Source organism: Anastrepha ludens, chromosome 3 (assembly GCF_028408465.1).
Source record: "Anastrepha ludens isolate Willacy chromosome 3, idAnaLude1.1, whole genome shotgun sequence".
In the NCBI taxonomy this organism is placed as follows: Eukaryota; Metazoa; Arthropoda; class Insecta; order Diptera; family Tephritidae; genus Anastrepha; species Anastrepha ludens.
The window spans coordinates 22,580,123-22,605,620 of NC_071499.1; the positions used below are offsets into that span (position 1 = coordinate 22,580,123).

Below are 25,498 nucleotides of genomic sequence, written 5' to 3' on the forward strand. Positions count from 1 at the left end.
TTTTTTAATATTTACAATGTTTTTGCGACTAAGATTTTTTGTTGTTATATTTTTTTTTGGAACATTGTTCATTCTGTAGCCAAAATCATATAAATCACACTTACAAATTTTATAGAAATTTTTTAAAAATTTAACAAATTTTCAGCTGAATTTTAAACTTTTTAATCTGAATCTTTGGAAAAATTTCACTTTATTTCATTTAAAAATTAATTTGTGGAGGAAGAAAATGTGCAAGACAAAAAAAAAAATACCGGTTTTATAAATTGCATTTATTATGGACAAAAAACACGATACAGGAGCTTAGGCTTTTGAGAGAAGAGGCTTTTGCAAAAGCCCGCCGTGGAGGTCATCATCATCGTTTGACGCTACAGCTCCTTGTGAGCCTTAGCCTGCCAGGCGATGTTTCTCCATTCTTCTCTTTCACAAGCAGTCTTCTCAGTCTTCCCAGTAACTGACTCCCATTTTTAGAATGTTTTCTGATACTTCATCTTCCACTAAAACCGCAAGAACCGTCACCGAAATAAAAAAACATTTCAAAATTAATGGGTTAATTTAGCCACCTAAAACTTGGATTTATTTTATTAAAATTTCGTGAAACCTATTACTGCGTAGCCGAAAATTTTCTAAAAATTCAGATGAAAATTTGATACATTTTTCTAAACTTTGTATAAATTTTGAGTAACCTCGTCGATTGGTATGGGCCCAAAGAGTCATCGAAATCCGTTTGGTCCGTCCAATATGGGCAACCCTGTATAAGTATATGGCTTTGGTTAAAGAATTGACAGTATTAAGAACAAAAAATAACAAAAAAAAGTTTTGCTTGAAAACAAGACAAATATAATATAAAAAAAAATTATCATCATTCAAGCAGTGTACACCCCTACAGAATGTCTCGTCACAAGAGGATTGAGATCGCGCTTCCCCAATATGTTGAAACACATTTGAATGTTACATTATTTAATGGTAGCTTTTCATTGGCCAGCCTCACAGCTGCTCTCCACAATTCCCCTCAAGCAACGACTAGTTGAGTTGTGTTGTACTAATACAACACACCGGCGCTGCTCTAAGTCAAGCAAGGGTGGCTATGGGATTAATTTCCACTAGTTTTTACATTAACAAGAATCCACTCGTGTTAACAAGCGCGAAATAATAACTTTTAAAGCCTGCGACTCAATTAATAAAGCAATTCTAATTTGCTTTTTAGGATCAAGATTTCGCAGAGCGAGCAATTGTGAGCAAATTTAGAGAGTGTTCCAATTCAATTTGCAGCTTTTTATAGGGGTAAATCCCGTTCGATATAACACAAAAGGCAGTCAATAAACTACTATAATGGAAGCAGGTAGAGGATCTATTATGTTCTAACACTAATTCTATCACAAAGGTAAGGCAAAAAAGTTTTCCACTGTAAAATGAAAGTTGGAGATAGTGCCAAAAGCTTTTGAATCTCGGGAATATTTGAAGAAAAAACTTTAAATGTACTAAGCAAAAATCCTTATATATAACTGGAATATTGTAGAGCTCAAATTGACTTGGAAGAAGACAAGGAGAGTAGAGATTTTCTTGAACAATCAAATTGGTTATGAAATTACGAATTGCGTAAAAGTGTGCGATGTCAATCTTCCACTGATTGAGGGGTATTTTAACAGAGAGTATCTGAGTAGGAGAACTTTTGCTTCGAGATATAAGTATGTAAATCTAAGCTGAGGTCTATGCCTTCATAATTTCCATTATCTAACAACACTAAACACTAGTTATATATGTGGTATAAATGAGATCATTGCTGTTTAGCTAACCTAACCAAGCCGTCTTGAAATAATTGTTAATTAAATTACCAAAATAACTCGCTTATAAAGGAAAGGGTAAATTTAAAAGGCCGATGTTAAATGTGAACCACACCTAAACGTCAAGTTTTTTTCTGTATTTCGTTTGACATTTTTCAATTTCAGACTAACTCAATTTGAACCATGGAAAGATACACAATCGAGCAACGCGTTAAAGTTATTCAGGCTTATAATGAGAACGGGCATTCAAATCAAAATGCATATCGCGCACTTCGTGAAGAAAATCATCTTCAGTAATGAGGCACATTTTCACCTCAGTGGATTCGTCAATAAGCAGAATTTCCTCATTTGGGCGAATGATAATCCAAGAGTGATAAACAACGGCCAAGCCAAATCGCTTCGGCCGCTAGACAATGCTGTGTGTTTTCTGGGATCAGCGTGGTATGGTTTGGTACGAGCTATTAAAACCAGGTGAAACAGTTGACGGTGCACGCTACCAACGACAATTGGCCAATTTGAATAGCGCTATACACCGAAAACGCCCACAATATGCCGATCGGCGTCACAAAGTAATTTTTCTTGATGACAATGCACCGCCACATCGAACAAGAGCGACCCGGGAATTGGTGGAGACGTACGATTGGGAACCGCTGGTGCATGCGGCTTACTCACCAGTCTTGGCGCCTTCCGATTATCATTTGTTTGCATCGATGGGCCACGCACTTTCCGAGCAGCCGCTTCAATTCTCACGAAGAAGCCAAAAAATGACTCGATGATTGGTTTGCGGCCAAAGACGGCCAATTTTTTTGGCGCCGCATCCACAAATTGCCTGAGAGATGGGGAAAATGTGTCGCTAGCGATGGCTATTATTTTGAAGATAAAATGTGTAACCATTTTTTGTTAATAAACGTTTGAAATTGAAAAAAATTTTCATTTCATAGGTATAGGTATACCAAAAGGAGAACCTCAAAATTTCATGCGCGCTCTGAAAGGCAGATAGCGTTTTTATGAATAACTGTTTATGACAGAAATACCGTTGGAAAGTTGCTCATTGCAGTGGAGAGCGAACTCTGCACTCACTGTGGATATGCCACTCTACGCTCACCAATTGGCTTGACTACATTTACTACCATTCCAGTTGCATATAGAGAAAGGGGAAAAAGAGAAATTAGTGATAGTTCTAATATAACTAAAAGCGCATCAGTTTGGTGTTACTGGAGATCTCTCTGCAGGGAGCGTATTAAAAAAAAATATTTGCATATATGTATATGGGTAAGTGAAACTATTTCCCTACAAGACAGTGCTGAGCACTTTCGGCAAAAATTCCAACACATTTACAAGTATTTTATTAGTCTTTAATACATGCGCATTATCAGAATAGCAAATACAACATTTTTTAATGGGGAAATCAAATATTTCATTTGATATTCTTTTCCCCTATTCGGTGTGAATTCTACCTCTCTTTTACCAATAGCAATTTTATAAAGGTGAAAAATATATCTACTGTACTTTAAACGCCAAGGCCACTCATTTGTATGCTTATAATGTGGCTGCTCTGAAAAAAGTTCTAGTGTGAAATTTGACTGGTCACCATAGCCGAATGAGTAGATGCTTGGGTAAAACTTGAAAACTCGTGAGTTCCAAACTCCGTGGATGAAACACCGAATTGATATGTAAAAGTTTTCTAATGAAAACAAAAAAATATAAATGTTATATATTTCTAAATAAAACATTTTATGATAAAAAAAACTCTTCAGTCTGTATCTTTTTAACGATTTTAACGAGAATGTGGAGTTTTTGTCATCAGTGTTGATTAATTTTAACGATTTCAACGATATAATGCGGCTGCTCTGAAAAAAGTACTAGTGTGAAATTGGGCTGTCTTTGTTGTATAGTCACCATAGCCGAATGAGTAGATGCTAGGCTAACATTTGAAAAAATTCGTGAGCGCGAATCCCCGTGGATAAAACACCAAATTGATATGTAAAAGTTTTCTAAACAAAAAACATAAATTAAACAAAATAAACAAAAAACTATAAATTGTATATATTTCTAACTAAAACATTTTATGATGACAAAAACTCCTCAGTCTGATTACTTTTTACGAAAATGAGGAGTTTGTGTTGATTACTTTTTGATAATGAAAATGAGTAGTTTGGCCCATCAGTGCTGATTACTTTTTGAGAACAAAAATGAGAAGTATGATTATTAGTGCTGAAAAGTTTGTGATGACGACAATGAGGAGTTTAGTTGTCAGCAGTTATTACATTGTAAGAATAAAAATGATTAGTTGCCTTGCCTTTAGAGCATAGTAGATATATTTTTTCAGTTATAAGAGGAATTTCTTATTGGTAAAAGAGAGATTGAATATCACACCGACAAGGGGAAACTATCAGATGAGGATAGTGATGATGATAATATGAGTGCTTATATGCTAGTCAGCTGTCTTGTAGGATTTATAAGCATTGTACAGCATTTGAACCTTAGTTTGCTAAGTAGAAATAATGCTAAATTTATTTTATAGAAACTCGTTTCACTAAATTAGCTGTAAAATTTAAAATTGTTTGTGTATACAGAGCTAAGATTCTATTACAAATTCACTGAGTACGTAACAACTTTATTTTTAAAATATTCATCACTGTGTATGTACATGTACAATAAGTCATAACGTTTTTGAGTAATTGAGATATTTTTAGCATTTTGTATGTATGTAAATTGCAACTACTTTTGCTTTCTAAGTGCATTTAAAACTTGTGTCGTTGCCTTATTTTTAAAAATTTCACAAAACTATTTGAAATCTATATTTAACAACGGAATAAAAGTGTTATTGTATTTTAAAACTTATTTCGAAAATAATTTAAATTATTTATGATTATTTATAAATATGTGCAATTAAATTTATATATACAAACATTTTCTTGTGAATATATTTGCATGTTTTGAAATGAATTTAACTATGGCTTTTCGCAAGCTGCTGTTAGGAGACTTTTACCTTCACACTACGCTTATCTATGCACTAGTATTTCTGTATATACTTCTCGAAAACAAAAAGAAATGCTTTAAAAAAATGAATTGGTGATAATTCACAGTGGAAGCGCGCTCTCCGAAGTTACTCAAACACGTCTGTCAAGCACTAACAAATCAAAATAAATTGATTTATTCCGTTACCAAACCACCGAATCCAACTGCATACCTACACACATATGATTGTGTGTATAACGCTTGATATCCAAGTCACAACGAATACTACACACGAGCACCTTCTACATGTGTTCGTGTACATGTTCGTGCTCTCGTGAAATATCAACGGCCTACGTATGTAATTCCGATTGCGTTTAATCCCACTTCGCGCTCACTCGACCGATCATTTCCTCAACTTTATTTCTCGATCCCTGCACGATTAGCATAAATTGCGATGGGAAATCCCAAATGATTGTGAAATGGAAAAGCATATTCGCAAAGGCGATCACGTACTCGAAGAAAGCGAACCAACTGAATGCTGTACGAATTATAAAGTAAATGTATAAAATTCAAAAACAAAAATAGTTAGTAATTAGTTAGTAATAAAAATATGATCAATTTTGCTGCAACTTACCCAAATCATGACAGTAGAAACGGTGTTTGGCAAAAAATACCAACAAACCAACGGTACTGATAATGGAGGTGGTGAAAAGTATTTTCTTCCATTTGATTGAATCGCGTTGTAGGGGCAATAGTTGGCTTTCATCCTCGAAGAGTATGCCGTGCAATTTGATTGTGGCCAACATGTAGCAGAGTGAGCAAACCATAAATGTAATGAAGATTTTTTCGTGAATTGCTGGAAGACATAGAAAGTAGGGAAAGTGTTAGAAAAAGTTATAAAAGTTATATAAATAGTGGTCTCCTGAGCCACTGTTTATACCAACTGTTTCTAACTGTCACGTTTTGCATTTGTTCTACATGACAAACTTGCAAGGAAGGGGAAATTGAGGGCGCGTAGAGTGGTGTTTAACTTTACGGGGAAGTTTGAAGTTAACTTTAATTGGATAATTTTTTACTTGTAAGAAATAGACAGCAAATCATTAAATCATACAATAAACAAATAAAAAGCCCAATTTTGAATGATCTGTAGTGAAAAAGTTTAAATAGAAACAAGTTAAAATAATATAAGTGTTCAGCTATACAGGGTTTTCCAATGAGAGGTGTTATTTTGATATTCAAAGGAAAATGCTATTTTTTAATATAAATTATCGAATGTTGATTTCATTATAAAGAGGAAGGTATGCTGCTGATAGTGGAAAATAACATCAGGCAAATGACCACCATGAACACGCATATAGGACAATATCCTTTTGATGAAATTTTCCACAACCGAATTGTAAAGTGGCTGCCCTATGTCCTCAACAGCCTCACGAATCCCATCTTTGAAGTCTTGAATCGACCCTGGGTTGTTGGCGTAGGCCTTCTCTTTCACGTGCCCCAAAGAAAAAAGTCACAAGGTGTTAAATCACCAGATCTCGGTGGCCAAATGTGACCACCTCTTCAAGAGATAATACGGTTGTGAAACTTTTCCCGTAAAATATCAATGGTTTCGTTGCTTGTGTGACACGTAGCGCCGTCTTGTTGAAAATAAACGTTGTCCACATCAATACCATCCAATTCTTCTTCTTAATTGGCGCGATAACCGCTTATGCGATTTTGGCCGAGCTTAACAAAGCGCGCCAGTCGTTTCTTTCTCGTGCTAACCGACGCCAATTGGACACACCAAGTGAAGCCAAGTCCTTCTCCACTTGATCTTTCCAACGCAGAGGAGGCCTTCCTCTTCCTCTACTACCACTAGCTGGTACCGCATCGAATACTTTCAGAGCCGGAGCGTTTGTATCCATTCGGACGACAGGACCCAGCCAACGTAGCCGCTGGATCTTTATTCACTGCACTACGTCTATTCGTCGTAAAGCTCATACAGCTCATCGTTCCATCGCCTGCGATATTCGCCGTTGCCAACGTGCAAAGGTCCAAAAATCTTCCACGGAATCTTTCTATCAAACACTCCCTGGGATGTTGGCAGATTAGGTTAGTGCAAAGCCTGCTCCAGCTACTTGTGAGCATTTGCCTGCCAGACGGCTTTTCTTCATTCTTCTCGTTCACAAGCAGTCTTTTCCCAGTTTCTAACTCTCATTTTTAGAATGTTTTCTGCTATTTCATCTTTCCACTATAGTTTAGACTTTCTTGACTTCTTTCGCTTGTCCCAAGTCCTTAGTCATTAGTCTCTGATGATCTCTTCTGTACTCTCTCCGCCTCCGTATGTGTCACGTGTCTTGACTATTTAATCCTCTGTGATTTTGAAAACTTCACCATGTCTGCCTTTCTATTAACTCATTAATCTTCTTTCACTTCTTCACTAAACTTCTTTGTCTTAACTCGTGGCTTTACTTCATTTTAGTAAAATTTCTTCAATTATTTTTCTTAAAATAAAGAAGCTAAAAATGACTTCCATATTTGTAAAGAAAAATGTTTTCTTTGAAAAGTATTCATGCATTTTTTTTATAGCCGAATTAAATTGAATTCCAAACGCCTGATTTTTTTTATTTTTTCCCCTTGTTCACTCCTCTCGGGAGCATAGGGCCTCGACAAGACTTGTCTTGCGTTGGTTTCGTTAATCTAGTTTGCTTTCTGACAGTGTAGGCGATTAGCCTGCCGCCTGATTTACCACCACAAAAATCCCTGCACAAACTTAAATAAATTTTTCTATGTATTTACTTACGGTAATTCTCTCTATTCGAAATGTAGGTGACGCCGCCCAACGATGAAATTTCGATGATATTCAAAACTAAAATTAACGTAATCATTTTATCGGCCTTCGCCACCAGATGCGGCCGACGTTGCTGCAAATTGCCCAACAAACTGCGGTAATAATTCTTATACACGAAGGCGATGGGAAAACGTGGTCCGATGTGTAAGGCAATACTCAGGCGCCAGAAGTAGCGTTGTGGACTGACGCCGGTAATGGCACTTATCGATGGTACAACGTTGTAGACCTGCATACGAAACGAAACGAAAAAAAAAGAAAAATCATTAACATCAAGCAATCGAAGGCATTACAATTGAAAATTCATTAGCTGCCTAATGGGCAATCGCATATTAGAGTGAAAGTGCCCTTGCATGCGACTTGCACTGTAAAGGACAACTACGAACTCTACAAACTTACACGGCAATGCGTTTCGTGCACATCGTCATATTGGAAGACGTACGCGGTGACGAAACAGGTGAATAGTGTCACCAATGGAAGCAGAGCAGTCACCACACAAATCTGATGGAAGCTGGCCAAGAAATGCACGGCAGCGGGGAGCGCTGCAGACGTGGTGGACGTCGATGACAGCGAAGACATATTTGTGACTGTTGCTGCGGCGGTGGCGTTAGCGGTAGCGGTAGCGGCGGCTGCTGTCGTTGCGGCTGTTGTTGTTTTTGTTGCTGTTGCGCAAAACTGCAAGCGGCGGAAGGAAGCGAGAAAGCGTAGAATAAGCGCAAAAAAACAATGAAAAAAAACGAGAAGAATTGTATGAATAGGAATAAAAGGAAGAAGAAGAAGAAGAGCAAGTTAAATTGTGCTCGTTAATTGTGGTCGTGCGCTATTGTTAATGTCACTCATACGCCATGTCTGCCCACAACACCCCATTTAGCATTTTTGTTCGCCGTGGGAGGGCGAAAACATGACAGGCACGCAAACAAGCAAAAAACAAACATTGAAAATCAATAGCAAGTAATAAATTACATAAAAGCATCTCATCATGACAACTCATCAGCGGTGACAGTAAATGTATGTGGCTACATTCATACATTGACAAGTAAATTCAGGTCATTCGAGAGAAGGACGAGCATGAACGGTAGATAAGTAGTGGGGAAATGGTATATTTTTGCGGGGAGGTTGAAACGGATTACACAAATTTAATAAATTGCAAAATTAAATAAATATTTCCATTACAAAGTAAATAACGCATGAAAACTGATATTTAAATGCAGTGAAACCTCGATATAACGAAGCTCGCGACAATGAACAATTTTTATTTTGTAACTAATTTGAATATAAATAATTAGAAAATATTAATTTCAAATTAAATTTAGTTTGCTATTAAAGTTTGGAAGTTAATAAAAATAAACTTAGGTTTGCAAAAAGGTTTGCCATTGAGTTTGCCAGGTGAGTCGAAAAAAAATAAAAAAACTATGTGTGAGGTATTAACGAAAATCGCAGATTAACACCAAGGTATTGGGAACCTATTCACGAGATAGCGACCGAAGTCCTCCAGTCATTCAAAATTGCGGCTAACATTTGAAAGGGATTATACAAGGTGAAGTCCAAAATAAGCAAGACTGAGCTAAAAGAGAAACGACAGGAGCTTTTTTCTGATAGTTTCGAGTTTATTCATTCAAAATAGTCCCCTCTGGCCCCGAAACACTGTTTTGCGTGATCTAAAAGCTGTTCGAAAGAGTGTCTCAGGTTATTGATCGGAATGTCCTTCAGGATGTCGGTACAAGCCGTTTGGATGCCTTCTACGGACGCAAAACGTTTTTTTCTTTCATGAGAGAAGTCACAGTGAACCATATCAGGCGAATAAGGTGAGTGATTGATGGTTAAAATGCGATTTCTAGCCACAAGAATAGATCGATGAGAAGGTGGTTCGCAGTATTAAGGGCGAATTCGAAGAATGCGATGCAACAAATGCTTCAAAACACCAAGATAGAAAATTGCATTGACGGTTTGGCCCGTTGGCATGAACTCCTTGTGGAGAATTCCCTTGGAATCGTAAAAACAAATGAGCATCGACTTGATTTTTGGCTTCTCTAAAACGATTTTTTGGGTGGTAGCTCGTCTGGGGCCTTCCAATCGGCGGTTTGACGCTTAGTTTCAGGTTCATGTTGGAAAAACCTCGTTTGATCACCAGTTATAATGTTGTAAAGGAAGTTATCGTCTTTTCTCGCGTCTTCAATGAGGTCTTTCGAATGTTGAATTCTGAGCAATTTTTGGTCCTCAGCCAACTTGTGCGGCATGAATCGTGCACAGACCTTTCTTAAGCCCAAATGATCAGTTAAAATGCGATAAATCGATGCTTTGGAGATATTCAACTCGGATTCCATGAAATTCAACGATAATTTCGGTTCATTTTTGAGCAATTTACGAACAACCTCGATGGAGTTTTCAGTGAAAACTGATTTTGGGCCTCCCGTAGGTTGGTTGTCATTTATGTCCTCACTTCCTCATATCCTGAAACGTGTAAACCACTCATGAGCTCTGGCACGAGATAGACAAGCACCGCCATAAACTTTGTACATAAATTCAAATGTCTCGGTAAACTCTTTACCGATTTTAAAACTTTGATATTAGCTCTTTGTTCGAAACTCATTTTTGCGCCGATGACACAAACATACTGACACTTTAGGTGCAATAACTTCGCTTCCACTGAACCGAATATCGCCGAGCTTTCACTGGAAGTCAACTAAGGATGTAACTTCCGACGCACTAACTCATTAAAAAGATGGCGCCATCAAAAACATTTTTATGACACCAGCTTGTTTATTTTGGACTTCACTTTGTATTTAAAAAATTAATTCTTTGAATGGTTCTACTCAAAAATAATAAAGATTGCCTGATCAATTTAAATTTTCATTGTTTTATTTCAATTTAAAATTTGATAGCTATAAATTTGGCACCCTTAATATCAGCAACCGTAGCAAAAAAGTAAGCACCAAGATGCCTCGCATAAATAGAACAGCTCGAAGAACTTGAAATAATGCATATCTCACAAACAATGCCTTCTAAAGGCACCTACAAAATTTGAGAGATCAGGCTTTGCTAACCTTAGAAGCTCTTCGTGCGCCACTTATTCACAAGTGGTCAGAAGGATTTCTCGATCTTACAAGTTTGTGTACTTTCCCAACGATCGCTGAGTTGACGCGAAGCTCACCCTTCCAGAAGCAGGCCAGAGGTAGTCATAGTCCCAATTCTCTCATTTACCGAAGAAACCATCTCACAGGCTTCCTGTTTAACTAGCTCATACGGCCAGCAATTTCCTGTAATGTTCCTGCGGCCAGTTATCCGGATGTGCCTAATATCAAAGAATTTAGATGCAATCGAAAGAGAGACATGACATTCCCCGCCCAGTTTCGAGTGCAACATCATTGAGCTTAGGATCCTGATTGATGTTCGGAGTAATTGCCGCTCGGAGTAACTATTTACTTCCCTGACAGTTACTGCAAAAAAGCAGCGAATCAGTTGCTTCTTTGCTTGCGGCTCCCTCCACGTGGAATACACAGCAGTGATCCGGTAGCCATAGCTTGAGTTTGATGAGGAGCTTCTCACAGAAAACTCCTCCACCAACTCTTTGATCCAATTGTGAGCCATCCGTAAAAAGATTCACCAGCCCCTGTCTCCAATTTCTACACCCCGCCTACTCTTCTCTTAATGGAATTTGCGTGAAGAATGTATCTTTTCTGAGAATACTTGAATGTCCGTTAGTGAGGTCAAGCTTGAGGTCGGAGCCTCTTAGTCTGATTACGGCTCGTACAGTGGTAGTTATATCTGGTGCAATTTCCACTGGTACCACATTGTAAAATAGCAAGACAAGGCTTCTCAAGAAGTTTCTCGTACGGCGAACACCGTAGCCGATTGGTTTTTTGCATGACATACCATTCGGAAGTTCACAGGTTCGAATCTCCGGGCATGAAACATCAAATGATGATCCGAGCTCGGATATTTAGAAGGAAATCTAATGCAGTAGATCGATGAATCGGTGCTCGTAAAACCGCTGTCCATATGGCTAACCAGAGAGCAACTTAATGTCAGCCCCACACAGTGCCTTAATGTTCTACTGAGCGTATGACCACATAGTGGCGCCTGACTGAGGCTCCTCATCGGACTACAGTACCTAGTTTGCTCTGGTTTTAACCACTCACTAATTTTAAATATGGAAAACCGTTAGCTAGTGCCACACAAGGAGTTCTGTCACATAAAGGTGTTTACCAGGTGGCTAGGACGAAATAACAGCATTTTTTTCTTCTGCCAGAAGCTCAAGAGTGTCCACTTAGCAAGTTTAGATGTTACCTTAATTGCCGCTTGACTATGTAAAAAGAGGTATACACCTATGCGTCCTTCAAACACTTATCGGTGGTTAGGCCACAAACTCAATTCTCCTTTAGGGCAGCGAAGTCTCGACAATTGTGCAAAACTGCAAAGCCAAGCGCAAAGCACTGGATGCTGTGCAACGAACAGCGACACTCAGAATTGCCTCAGCCTACAGCACTGTCGCTGGCACTGCAGACTTTATGATCAGCGGGGAGATACCCATCGACCTCATGGCCGGAGAACGAATGGTTGCGTGGAACTCCAAGAAGAAGCACGTCACCACATACGTCGCAGAACGAAGATGCCAAACGTGCTGCGGTGGCAACACCGATGGGACACGGAACCGGGTGGCAGATGAACGGCGAAACTTATTCCATCAATAGGCAAATGAGTCCAAAGGAGCTTCGGAGCAGTAAGTTACTTCTTAACTCAGTTCCTCTCGGTCCACGGATACTTTCGGAGATACCGATCCGGTGGTAAGCGATCCCAATGGTATTTACTGCGAAGCGCCGAGCGATGAGGTTAATACATACATACATAGGTGGGTAGGTGAAATGGTTGAAGTGCCAGTCCAACAAGCAGATATCTACAGCCAGCCAGAGGTGTTGATATAATGGAGAAGATTGATGGGCTTTAGGTTGGCGCACTGCCCCAGACTGTCGAAGAAAAGAGCACCTTATCGTGACCTTAATCGTCTAGCTGCCAAACCCGGACATTTACAGAGAAAGTGCTCAACAGTATCCTTCTTTGAAAGGTCTCCACAGTTTCTACAATGGGGGCTAAATGGTAACTCTAGCTTTTCCGCGAGTGTGCCGATCGTCCAGTGACCGGTAAACACAGCTACGAGTTTGTAAATTAAATGAAGAGGAGTCCAAAGAACTTTCTGAGTCCTTCGTATATCGTATTGGGGCCAAAGGGTTTTCGAAATAGGACACGCAGAAATTGAGCTCCCCATCTTTTCTCCGCTCTCCTGAGAAATAATTTGTGCAGTTCCCTTTTTAACAACATTCAGAGGGATGCCGATGACCGGGTAGGAGGTCATCTTGTGCTAAGGGGTTTTCGAAATAGCACAGGAAGAAATGGAGCTCCCCATCTTTTCTGCGCTTTCCTGAGAAATAATTTGTGGAGCTCCCCTTTGACCGATGACCGGGTAGAAGGTCTCTGAGGCCAATTCAGTCGACCCCTTCTCCTGCTTACAGGATTTTACATACATATAAACATGAAAATAAGTACATATATTAAAAAAAATTATTAAGGGCATTAATCCTCCGCTGGGCACCCGGGTCTGACCAGACTTTTTCTACTTTGGATGAGAATTTAACATATTTCTGTTATAGCTAACGACTGGAGCTTCCAGGTAGGTTCCTAAAATTTAAGTTTCTATCAATTTATGGATATAAAAAATATTCTTTTAAAAAGGCTCCTGAGCAGCACGAAAAAAGTCCAGATCCGGGTGCCCAACCGACGGTTTTAAAAAAGATGTCCAACGGATGGTTAAATCCATTCTCAAGCACTCTGCACGCACACTTACACACATAAAAAGTGTAGCTTAAACTTAAACTTTAATTTTAATTTTCCCTTCCCCTCCTCTCTACTTTAATGCTTACCAACTGCTCATCATCATTCGAGTGCTCGTTGGCCTGCTGAGCCAGCGGTAATGCCGTCAAATTCTTTGAGTTACGCAAGACTGCACCACTGCTGTCACAAGCTGAACTCGGCCTATCACTGGAGTCGGACATATCTTTCAATTCAGCATTCGCGGTCACACCATCCATCATTGCAGCACAGGCCTGACGCTCCAAACACAAAAACAAAAACACACCCGAACACAGCCGCTATGAATAAAACTTATATGTAGGTGAGTACGAGTGCTCGTATGCGCAAATAAACTTTATTTGCACAAACTTCACTCCGCCGATAGACTCTCACAAAATAATAGCAAGGCTTTGCTGCCTGGTTGCTCGCTGAACGTATGTTTTTAAATTGGCTTTATGCTAAAATTTCACTTTGCCCTGCACTTGCCACATGCTTTGCATTTTATTTATACTTTACGTAAATATTCAAGAAATATCGATTTTTTCGCTAACACGCTGCCTGAGTGAGGCTGCAAGCCGTCGCTTCTTCAACTATATGCGTGGGTGGCGAACAAATATTCATACACGCATACTCGCATGTGCACCATCAACTATGTATTTGCCTCACTATGAATTGTGCGTCTTGTTTTTACTTTTTCATATCCATGGGTTTTATAATCAATTCACTTAGATTCACTTAGTCAGCGACTTTTGAAAATTTTCTAAATAACAAATTTCGATTTCGATTTTTCCCCACATTCAATCACTTTCCGCTTCAGTCTTACACAATACGCGGAAGCAGTGTTGCTTTGAGGATGTGCTGCTGTTATGTCACCATGGATTTTCCTTTTCACTTTATTCGCCATATTTGTCATGTGCACGTCGTTGTTGCACTCGTATTTGTGAGGCCGATTGTACTATGTGAAAAACTTCTCAAAATATTACAGTCAAATACAAAAGTCAGGCAATATAAAAGAAGATATTTGTGTATAAAAATAATACGTTGAGGCTTTTCAGATCGAAATTTAATAATCAAAAATAAATAAATAATTGGCGCGTACACCCTTTTTGGGTGTTTGGCCGAGCTCCTCCTCCTATTTATGGCGTGCGCCTTGCTGTTATTCTACAAATGGAGGGGCCCACAGTTTCAAGCCGACTCTAAACGGTAAATGTTTTTTTATGACCATAGTTTTCATGGCAGAAATACACTCGGAGGCTTGCCATTGCCTGCTGAGAGACAACCGCTTTTTCTATCACTAAAGTTACAACTCCAGTATTCGGCAATGCTTTCCAAGTATTTTGTTTTTGTAAAATTTCCCAAACAAGGAATAAACTAATATCCAGTTACTGAGAGGCTGAATGGGTACGCTGAACAAATATTAGGCGAGTAGCAACGTAGTTTTAGGAGTGGAAGGTCGACGGCCGGTTAAAGCTTTGCCAAAGTTTAAAAAGTTTCGTTAACTTGCATCTTTATAGATTTTTTCGATAGTATTCAAAGAAGAAAAATTGAATGCGTGTCACGCATGCAAAGAATACCGAAAACATTGGCTTCGCTATTAAGTGTAACCCGCCGCCTCTTACAAGGCAAAGGGTATTATTCATTCAGAGTTGAAACAGGAGTAAAGCAGGGAGATGCTTGTCTTCAATCTGATCCTAGATTATGTAATTAAAGATGTTTATCCATAAGCGACTACATTCACCAAAACTTCCCAAATAAGCGGCTTTGCTGATGATCTGGTAATTTTTTTCTTTGGTGGGTGAGGTAGAGTTCAAAATATCTTCGCCCTTACAGCGACCGTCGTCTACTGCGTCGTGTGGTGTGGCCACTAAAACGATCCCTCCTCTCCTCTTGGGGAGGCATCCTTCCCGGGATTGCTTTCTATATTACTTCAGGTGGACCCGGAATGGCATCCATAAAGTACCAATTCTATTCACCCACCTCTGGGCGCACCATATTTGTAGCCAGCTTTCCTGCTATAGGCTCGTCTTCTTGTGTCGCTATCTGTGCGGCTTCGCTTTGTTGCACTGTGTCGAAATCTATTTTTTTTCCGTAGTACGTTCTCGATGTATTTCTTTGTCGAACTGAGTTAAGAAGCAACTCACTGCTCCGAAGCTCCTTTGGATTCATTTGCCTATTCATGGAATAAGTTTCACCGTTCATCTACCACTCGGTTCCGTGTCCCATCGGTGTTGCCACCGCAGCACGTTTGGCATCTCCGTTCCGCGACGCAAATAACGTGTTTCTTCTTGGAGTCCCAAGCATCCATTCGTTCCCGTACCATGAGGTCGACGGGTACCTCCCCGCTGATCACAAAAATTGCTGCGCCTGAGGCAATGCGGTAGGCTGAAGTGACTCTAATTGCCGCAGTTCGTTGTACAGCCTCCAGTGCTTTGAGAGTGGCTTTGCAATTTTAGCACAATTCCCTATATTTGGCTGCCGTACAGGAGAATTGAGTTTGTGGAGGACCTGGTCATCCTCGCGAGAAATATGAATGTTCTAAAAGAAATATTCCAAGCACTTCAAATAAAAGCAAAATTCTTTGGATGAAAGATCAATGAAAGCTAAACGAAATACCTCGCAAGACTTAAGACGTTGAGAAAAGCGCCAGAGCTTACAATCGGCGATCCTAAACTTGAAAGTATTGATCATATTAAATATCTAGGACTTCTTCTCAGTAGAACGCATGAAACAACGATTGCAACCCAAGAATGTGTGCAGGCTGCAAACAGAGCATATTTAGCCACGTTAGCCCCTTGCCGTGCTTTAACGAATCTGACTTTTGATACAAATTTTGGTCCAAGCCTGAATATGACGAGCCAGGCTCGTGAAAAGATCGTCGGACCAAAAATAAATATTACGAGCCGAGGTCGTGTACAGTCAGTCGAATCAAACATAAACTTCACGAGCCCGGGTCGTGATTGAATGTTAGTTTCTATCGGTACGCCACCAGAGTTAGTCACGAGTCTCATAATTGCTGTTACAAAGTAGTTCATGTATATTATTATGATCTGTTTACCACGCATAATACTTGGGCTCGAGTTGCGTCGAGCTAAATGGCATGGCAAGGGGTTAAACTGTTAAGAAGCCAGCTTTTTGCGTATAAAAACAAAAATCAAAATATATAAAACACTGATTCGACCAGTGGCAACATATGGACTTAACGCGGACACTGAAAGCAGATACAATTACACAATTAAGCATATTGGAAAGAATAATACTGGATCCGGTATTAGAAGAAACTGGTCTCTATCGCATCAGATATAATTCCGAACTAAAAGAATTCCTACAAGGTGAAAACGTCGTGCGGTTTGTAAAATCACAGCTCATCCGATGACTAGGACACGATCGCAGAATGTCAGTTGAAAGAATATCTCGCAAAGTTTTGGATGCACGCTTGTATGGTGAAAAGCAAACAGGGCGACGCAGAAAAGATGATTAGATGGCGTTGAAGACTTTGAGCGACCAACTACCGTAGTATGGCTATGGACCGAAATGCATGGAGAAAAATTGCGGTGCTGTGCCGAACTTTAGTGCTGTGCATGATGATGATGGTCCCAAAGTAACAGCTTTTCGCGTTCACGTACGCAAAACTCCAACAAAGTAGGAGAAATTGAGAGAGTGAAGTGGCATTTCATTTTGAGGGGAAGCTGACAGTCGCTACTAGAAACATTTTTTCCAATTTCAATTGAATTTTTGAAATATTGATCGGACTCAAGTAAATAGCTTTTTGAATAAACTCTTACGAATTTTAGATCTTCTTTATTATAATATTATATTAATTATTTTATTAGTAACAGCATGATTTTTTCATTACATGAATGCTTCGACGCTTTGTCGACACCCGGTGTCCATCATGCTCCACTTACTTTGTAATTCGAATCTTATGAGTTCAAATCCGACTCCGAAGGGCAGATATTTTTTGTGAGGAGAGTTTTCATGGAGGCTTACGGTTGTCTGCCGAGGGACCATCACTATTAGAAAAAACTTTCTATCATTTTTGTATTTCATACACGAAGATGCGAACCTACGCACTTCCAAATGGTATTCACTCATTCGGCTATGGTAGCGTCTTTTTGTTTACAAACTGCAATTTCGATATATTTAATGATACCATTTTCTTACTTGACTGGGATGCGTTGTTTACTGTAGTCGAAGTATTCGAATGTTTTGATATTTTTAAGCCTAAAATAAATGAAATTTATATACATACATACATATTATACCACTAATGCCGGCTTGAAATTACTCTGACATGGGTTCCCGATCATAGGAACATACGGGCTATGGAGATAGCGGATGAGCTAACAAGAAAAGGTTCGACACTAGACATAGCAGAGGCGGTGGCAGTCTCCACCCCACTCCACACATTAAAAGCATCCATTGCTTCACACTATCATGATTCAGCCGTGTGAAAAAAAAGAGGGAATTGCGAATTTAACTTTCCGTGCGTTGTAGCGTTTATTTCGCAGTGTGTCCTCCCTCCGCTGGCTAACGACTGATTTCTGAAATCGAACCAGTCATTAACGCAGCGGCAAATTCGGCGAAGGACACATACAAATTAGCGCTAATTCTATATATGCGCGTTTGTACATATGTACGCGAACAAGAAACAACGAAATAGGAACTCTGCATTGACCGTTACCTATTGTGCGGACATACTAGTTGTGTACAAACACGCATACACAGAATTAGCGGGAATCAAATACATAAAGTATATAGTACACCAAATATTTTTACAACTAATCAAGGGTTCCCAACGTTTTACAAGTAATCAGGGGTTCCCAATATTTTTACAACTAATCAGGGGTTCACAACATTCCCGCCTCCGTGAATCAACCCGATTCACCATCATCAACGTCCAGAACTGCCAATTTGGAGACGGCACGGCGCTTTAATCCACTCGAAGTGCGTACGTCAGCTCCTAGATTTTGATGATGCATTTTGACGTGGTAGTGCATGGCGACCAGATTTGAGAAACAATGCTTTGGCGGTAGTATGATAGGGCGTCTCGCGCTTATTGGGAGCCAGCTGGCAGCTTCTATGCGTCCTCGTACACGAAGAACACCATCTTCGTCTATATACGGCGAAAGTTGAATGAGCGAACTGGTGCGTGGCAGGTTGCGACCGCTTTCGATGTGCTGAAACTCTTCGGCGTATTCACCGCGTTGAACGAGGCGGCACAAACAAAGCTTAGCAGTCTCAACTTCTTTGGCAGTCAACCCATAGCCTCGGTCTGGCGGTTTACGGCGGCGGCAAACGTCAATGAATCGCAGGACCCATGCTGTCGTTCTCACCAGTTTACTGAATGTAGAGAATCGGTTATAGTCTAGAAACGTACAGCTTACGATTGCAAGGGCGAATTTAGGACGTAGTTCCTTGTCAGCTTCCTCATGATGATTGCATGTAGAGCTCTCTGTCGGCCAATACTGCTCTTCTCGTAACAAAAATGGTGGGCCGCAGGACCAACGGGCGGACGAGCTGAAGTCGACAAAGTTATTAGCTCGAGTAGCCTCATCAGCGACATTGTGCTCGGTAGGTAGCCATCTCCAGTTTGCAGTAGTAGTTGTGGCTAATATCTCGGCGATCCGATGCTGCACAAATGGCTTATAGCGTCGATGTTCACTTCGAAGCCACTGGATCACTGTTTTGGAGTCACTCCAAATGACGCAGTCATCGATGTGCAAGGAGTGCTCCTCTCGTAGGCAATTCAGCAAACGCGTACCCAATACAGCTGCCTGAAGCTCCAATCGAGGGACCGTCAATGACTTCATCGGCGCGCATTTAGTTTTTTCAGATATAAATGCGACTTCAACCTCACCGGCGGCATTAGTTGACCTCCAGTAGGCTACCGCGGCAAAGGCATCCTCGCTGGCGTCGACGAAAACATGGAGCTGCAAAACTTCAGGTTTCCCATTTCGATAATAGTATCGAGGGACGGTATATTCGGCGACCATTGGCAGTTGTTTACGCCATCCTTCCCATGCGGTGTTTACGTTGTTTGGCAGTGGCTCGTCCCACCGGATGTCATTCTTCCACACTTCCCGCATGAGGATCTTAGCGCTCACTACAAAGTTGCTAAGAAAGCCCAGCGGGTCGAAGATCGACATGACCACACTGAGAAGTTCTCGCTTCGTCGGACGGCGCCCTCCGTCCAAAACGTTGGAATCCACGTTGTTGAATCTCAGTTTAAACCCAAAAGTGTCGGTTGATGCCTGCCAAAACAAACCGAGGACTCTGTCCACCAGTACTCCTTCTTTATTTGCTATTTGACGGATATTCCCGTCACCACTAAGTGCTTCTGTCACTCTTAATGAGTTTGACGCGAAATTACAAAGATCGAAACCGGCCATCTTATGTATTGCGCGAACTTGTTTCGTTATGTCAGCTGCTTCTTCCTCTGTGTCAAAGCTATCGACATAGTCATCGACATAATGGTAGTCCAGTATCGATTTCACGGCTCGGGTAGCACCCTTGACTTTGTTGCCATACTCCAACGCATTGATCGTCTTCACATAATTGGCGGCGCAAGGCGAACATGCTGCTCCAAAGGTCATTACGCGGATCTCATATACCTCGGGCTGTCTGGTAGTATCACCTTGGTGCCAAAGAAATCGTTGCGCACATCTGTCGTCACGTTGAACCAGCACCTGGTGAAACATCTCTTTGATGTCCCCACACACGCCCGTTGCTCCTTCCCGAAAGTGGAATAGTATAGCAGGCAAAGACCGATACTCTTGCGGACCCTTCATAAGCTGTGAATTAAGGGACACACCGTCCACCTCAGCAGCTGCGTCGAACACCATGCGTAACTTGCCTGGCTTATTTGGATTCTTCACGGCAAAATGAGGCAGGTACCATGTTCTATTGCAAGTTAAAGCGGCTTCTTCTGGCGACAGCTTTCGTGCGTAGTCCTTCATGACGTAAGAACTTATGATGCGGTTATATTCAGCGGCAAAGTCTGTATCGCGCCTCATTTTTGCTTCAACACCCGCTAATCTTTTCAAAGCCATAGAATAGCTGGCAGGTAGCTGTATGTCGGAACGTTTCCAGAGCAGACCAGTCTGGTACCTTCCTTCAACACGGCATGTAGTAGACTTCAAGATTTCCCGAGCACGGACGTCAGCTTCACTCTCCATGATAGGTGCAGCTCGAACACCAAAGCTTTCCGTCTCGAAGTATTCAGCAACCATATTATGTAGAGATTGATCAGTGTGGCAGTTAACGAATAAGCATGATGGCAATGATGGATCGGAGTTCATTGTTGGCCCAAATACAACCCATCCTAGCTCAGTATTCGCAGCGAATGGCCCACACTTGTTTAGCTGCATTGTAGTTGACGGCAAACCGAGGTGGCAGTGGTCGAGTCCGATTAGCAGCTTTGGCTTGACTTGTGCGTATGGTTCAACTGCCAGCTTATTCAATTGGCTTTCATGGCAACGCAAATCGGATTTATTCAGACTCTGAGAAGGCAGCTGCAAGTTTGAAACACCATAAACCCTTCGTAACTTATGTCTCTTTTGCATACCGGCACCACTCACGAGTAGATCTACCACCATGGCCGACTCCTGAGCGGCACGTCCTCCGAACCACTGTAGGTTCAAGCGTTCAGTCCGGCCACGTAAGCCGAGCTCTTCAATTAGTGTGCTATCAATCATTGTTATTGACGAACCTTCATCTAAAAGTGCGTACGTCTCAACGCGCTTTTGGTTCCCATACAGCACGACCGGCAGAATCCGAAATAATAACTTACTATTGTTATCTGTACTGCAACTAAGGACCGCTGCACCCGCATCACCTTGCTGTTCAATACGAGACGCTGGCTGCGTCCTCGTACTAATACCTGTATGTGTATCGGCAATGGAAGTACGTCGTTGGCGATCTCGAGGCCGCGGTGACTGGTTTGATGACCCATCGATTATTTTCCCAATATCGTGCAACAATTTATGATGCCACCGTTTGCACCCGTCAGTTGAACATAGTTTGCGCCGTTGGCAATTGCGCGACCCATGTCCAACGTTGAGACAAGAAAAACAAAGGTGACGTCGCTTCACTTCCTCCCACCTTTCCGGCACTGTAAGTTGACTAAACTGCGTACAATCGGCTGGCTTATGTTGGCCCTGGCAAATAGGGCAGGCTGAATGACGTTGAGATTCGGCAGCGTGCAACACAACCCGACGCTTCGAATCTTTCGCTGCTTCTCCATCGTAAACCGTGCAGATGACGTTGGCAAGTTGAGTGAGCCAATCGCTAAAATGCTGAACAGTTGCGTAAGGCTGTAAAGATGACGCAAAGACTGCCCATTCGATACGCTTGCTCATGGGTAACTTTCCGACGAGCTCATCGAGGAGTGTTGGATTCACTAAATACTGCTCTCCGCCACATGCAGAACGTAAAAATGCACAGGCGTTGCTAATCTTCGTCGCAAATGGTATCAACTTTACCACTGAGCTTTCCGATATCGGGGCAATTTCTCGAACATGGGCTAGCTGGCTTCGAATTAATTGCTCTGGGCGACCGAATCGGAACTTAAGTTGCTCTATGATATTGGCCACGTTGTTTGGATGGATTAGTAGCGATTTAACAGCTTCTCGGGCTTCACCCTTTAAGCACTTCTGCAGGCGTAAGTTGTTCTCAAAGCGACTGTACCCATAGACAGTGGTTGACTCGGTGTAGGCAGTAAAAAATATCGGCCAGTCCTCTGGTTTCCCGCTAAACTCCGGCAAATCTTGCAATTTCCTTGGCTGGGTTGAAAACTGCAAGGGTAAGGAGCCCACATTAGCGGAAATTGGCACCGTTGACGGAAGACTGCTAACAAATGTGTCGCCCGGAGGCAAAGTCGAGCTGCTGTACGTCCCATTTGTTGAGGATGTGTAAATAAGCGGTGAGGAACGAGTAGCGGTGTACATCTGATAACGTGTAGCGTTCTGAGGCGGCGGCGGCTGCACCGTATGCACACAGGTAGCAGCACATGTTATTAACGGCGATTGCGGCTGAAGCAACTGGATCTGTGTCATCGGCAGGCTTGATGACGGCAAGGCAGATTCGTTGGCGGAACTGTCGCTGGGTGCACTGGCTATGCTTTGCGCATCAGCGCGCTGGGCTTCGTTGGTTAACTCGTGTTCCCTTATTTTGTCTTGGGCAACTTTCAGGCTACGTTCAAGCGCGGCGATGCGTTTTTGCATAGCCTGGAACATCACTTCTTGGCGGGCGGCAGATGAAGCACGAGTGGTGACTCCCTCGGCAACGGGAGCACTTGGCAAATCCACTACACCGACGGCAGTGCCAGTATCCGACACCCTTTGCTGGTCGGCTACTGATGCAGGTGTAGTGGCCTTTGAAACTGGTGTCGCCATGCTTACCTAGGTCCTGGCTGGAACAAGTGGCGAACAAATGACTTCGAACGGACGTGCGAAATAAAGTTTTTGTGAAAAAAAAGAGGGAATTGCGAATTTAACTTTCCGTGCGTTGTAGCGTTTATTTCGCAGTGTGTCCTCCCTCCGCTGGCTAACGACTGATTTCTGAAATCGAACCAGTCATTAACGCAGCGGCAAATTCGGCGAAGGACACATACAAATTAGCGCTAATTCTATATATGCGCGTTTGTACATATGTACGCGAACAAGAAACAACGAAATAGGAACTCTGCATTGACCGTTACCTATTGTGCGGACATACTAGTTGTGTACAAACACGCATACACAGAATTAGCGGGAATCAAATACATAAAGTATATAGTACACCAAATATTTTTACAACTAATCAAGGGTTCCCAACGTTTTACAAGTAATCAGGGGTTCCCAATATTTTTACAACTAATCAGGGGTTCACAACAAGCCGAAAGAAGATGGAAGCAATTAACTACATGTATTACAACAAAAAACACATGGCCGTCGTACAAAGTGCAAAGGACGAATGATCTGTTAGGATGCTCTCGGCCAAACATCTTCACGCATCACTGCAACCCTTACAGGCCATTGGAAAGTAGGGGATCATGCAGCTAAACTCAACCTACCCTTCAATGCCATCTGCAGAAGCTGTCAAGCGGAAGGAGCGAAGGAAAGTCTTTTCCACTACTTATGTGAATGTCCAGGGCTAGCTAGGGTACGACTCCGCGCCTCCGCTGGTAAGCCTTTCTTGCAGCGAATTAATGAGATGTCAGACATCGAGATAAAAAATTTGCTGGACCTCACTAAATGGATCTGACTTAGGAAACAAAAGAAAAACATCATCACACGAGGGCAGTGGTAGTAAAACGATGTTGATCACTAATTAGGATTATTTCAGTGGAAAAACTGAACCACTTCGACAACAACAACAACCACTAATCCCTACCATATAATGTAGATATAAGAGTCCACCGTAGCCGAATAGGTTGGTGCGTGATTACCATTCGGAGTTCTCGGTGAAAATGAAGAAAAAGTTTATTCTAATAGCGGTCGCCCTACCTACGAGTGTAAGTCTGCCATGAAAAGGCTCCTCATAAAGAATATCTGCCGTTCGGAGTCAGCTTAGAGCTGCAAGTCCCTCCGTTTGTGGGAAAACATCAAGACGCACACCACAAATAGGAGGAGGAGCTCGGTCAAACACCCAGAAAGGATGTACGTGCCAATTATATATGTATATAAGAATCCAAGGTATACTAAAGAATTAAGGGCACTGAAAAATTCGACGAAGAAAATTTTAAATGTCAAGTTCCTCTCTCTATATGGAAGGATACTTGCGTATTTTGTCTTTGTACTTCAAAGCGTTACGTCCAGTTCTTAAGAGAAACTAAGTTCGGTAATTTGAGTCAGTAAAAAAATGAAGCCCCAAGGCTTTTTGAAGATGCATCATCAATATACTCAAGCATTCCATCTACAATTTTTTTAACGAAATGCAAGCCCATTCTTCGTTAGAAGCTGCTAATCTATTTGCAGATTTTCCCGGCTTAATTTCGAAGTATAGTTAAATGGAGGAGTGGATTGCCTCCCGAGCCCAACTGCCAGATTATTTTCGTTCACTTTCTTTATTACTTAATTACGTAGAAAATGGGATCAGGCTAATAAAAACGACAAAGCAAACTCACCTTGTTGGATTATCGCCAATCCTTTTAAAGAACTGTTCAGCTTTTACTTACTGATTGATTTAATGACAAGTCTCTCGATCGCGCCAAGTTTAGGAGGGTTGCTTTCTAAAGTTTGAGCCTTCATTCGCTGCACGGAATAAAGACGAAATTAGAAAATCTCTATGAAAACGCAAAGCTGGTGGACCTGAAGGTAAATATGGCTAAGACAAAACTCATGCGCATATGGACATGTCACCGCTGTCTCAAATCATCTGTCTGGATGTCGACACTGTAGCAATTGATGACGTTAAATAGTTTACTTATCTGGGCAATGTGATAACAAAGGGTGGTGAAGCAAATGCTGACGTAGATTCCAACATTAGCAAAGCGCGCGCAGCTTTCTTCCAGCTCAAACGAATTTACGACTCAAATGTTATTTCCCGAAATACTAAACTGAAGAACTTTAACACTAGCACTAAATTGTCCTTCTGTATGGTTTAAAGACTGGTTCAAAGTTACTGGCGCAATCTGCAACACATTTCTCGTTTTTATTCACAAATAGCTACATAAAGGGTGTCTTTTTTAGAGGTTAGGTTTTCAAGTTGGCACTACTTTTTTCGTAGATGGTCTTTTTGACAGCTGTCACTTGATTTATGCTCAGTTTGGTTTGCCATTTCATAATGAATAGGCTTACACCTGAACAACGTTTGCAAATCGTGTAAATTTATTACGAAAATAATGGTTCGGCTCGCGCGACGCATCGAAGAAAATTTTGTTCAGCGATGAAGCGCACTTTTGGTTGAATGGTTATGTCAATAAGCAAAATTGTCGCATTTGGAGTGAACATAATCCACAAGCCATTGCTGAGACGCCGTTACATCCTCAAAAAGTCACTGTTTGGTGTGCTCTATGGGCAGAGGGAATCATTCATTCCATATTTCTTTAAAAATGAAGCCGGCCATAATGTTACAGTCAATGGAGAGCGCTATAGAGCCATGATTA

The 25,498-nt window shown here is 41.3% G+C and overlaps 3 protein-coding genes across 3 annotated transcripts; all 3 read right to left on the reverse strand.

Moving 5' to 3' along the window:
• Positions 1 to 4,597: 4,597 nt before the first annotated feature.
• LOC128856309 (post-GPI attachment to proteins factor 2-like) lies at positions 4,598 to 14,219 on the reverse strand. Its single transcript, XM_054091605.1, has 5 exons — positions 13,485 to 14,219; positions 7,969 to 8,244; positions 7,525 to 7,798; positions 5,377 to 5,598; positions 4,598 to 5,280 (listed from the first exon to the last, which is right to left on the reverse strand). Exons 1-5 carry the CDS (start codon positions 13,653 to 13,655, stop codon positions 5,117 to 5,119), a joined length of 1,107 nt encoding a protein of 368 aa, XP_053947580.1. The 5' UTR covers positions 13,656 to 14,219; the 3' UTR covers positions 4,598 to 5,116.
• A 4,065-nt stretch (positions 14,220 to 18,284) lies between these two features.
• Positions 18,285 to 19,406, reverse strand: LOC128856601 (uncharacterized). The gene has a single exon (XM_054091911.1). It carries the CDS (start codon positions 19,404 to 19,406, stop codon positions 18,285 to 18,287), a length of 1,122 nt encoding a protein of 373 aa, XP_053947886.1.
• Positions 19,407 to 19,740: 334 nt separating this feature from the next.
• On the reverse strand, positions 19,741 to 22,805 carry LOC128856604 (uncharacterized). The gene is made up of 2 exons (XM_054091914.1): positions 19,821 to 22,805; positions 19,741 to 19,758 (listed from the first exon to the last, which is right to left on the reverse strand). The coding sequence occupies exons 1-2, from the start codon at positions 22,803 to 22,805 to the stop codon at positions 19,741 to 19,743; spliced, it is 3,003 nt and encodes a 1,000-aa protein (XP_053947889.1).
• Positions 22,806 to 25,498: the final 2,693 nt, after the last annotated feature.

Excerpts from the sequence above, each read along its gene's own strand:
- LOC128856309 (XM_054091605.1), bottom strand. The coding sequence starts at position 13,655 with ATGATGGATGGTGTGACCGCGAATGCTGAATTGAAAGATATGTCCGAC. Across the intron at positions 7,799-7,968 it reads TGCACGAAACGCATTGCCGT|GTCTACAACGTTGTACCATC; the intron begins GTAAGTTTGTAG and ends TTTCGTATGCAG. Across the intron at positions 5,281-5,376 it reads TTTCTACTGTCATGATTTGG|CATTCAGTTGGTTCGCTTTC; the intron begins GTAAGTTGCAGC and ends TAATTCGTACAG.
- LOC128856601 (XM_054091911.1), bottom strand. The coding sequence starts at position 19,406 with ATGGTCGCCGAATATACCGTCCCTCGATACTATTATCGAAATGGGAAA.
- LOC128856604 (XM_054091914.1), bottom strand. The coding sequence starts at position 22,805 with ATGGCGACACCAGTTTCAAAGGCCACTACACCTGCATCAGTAGCCGAC.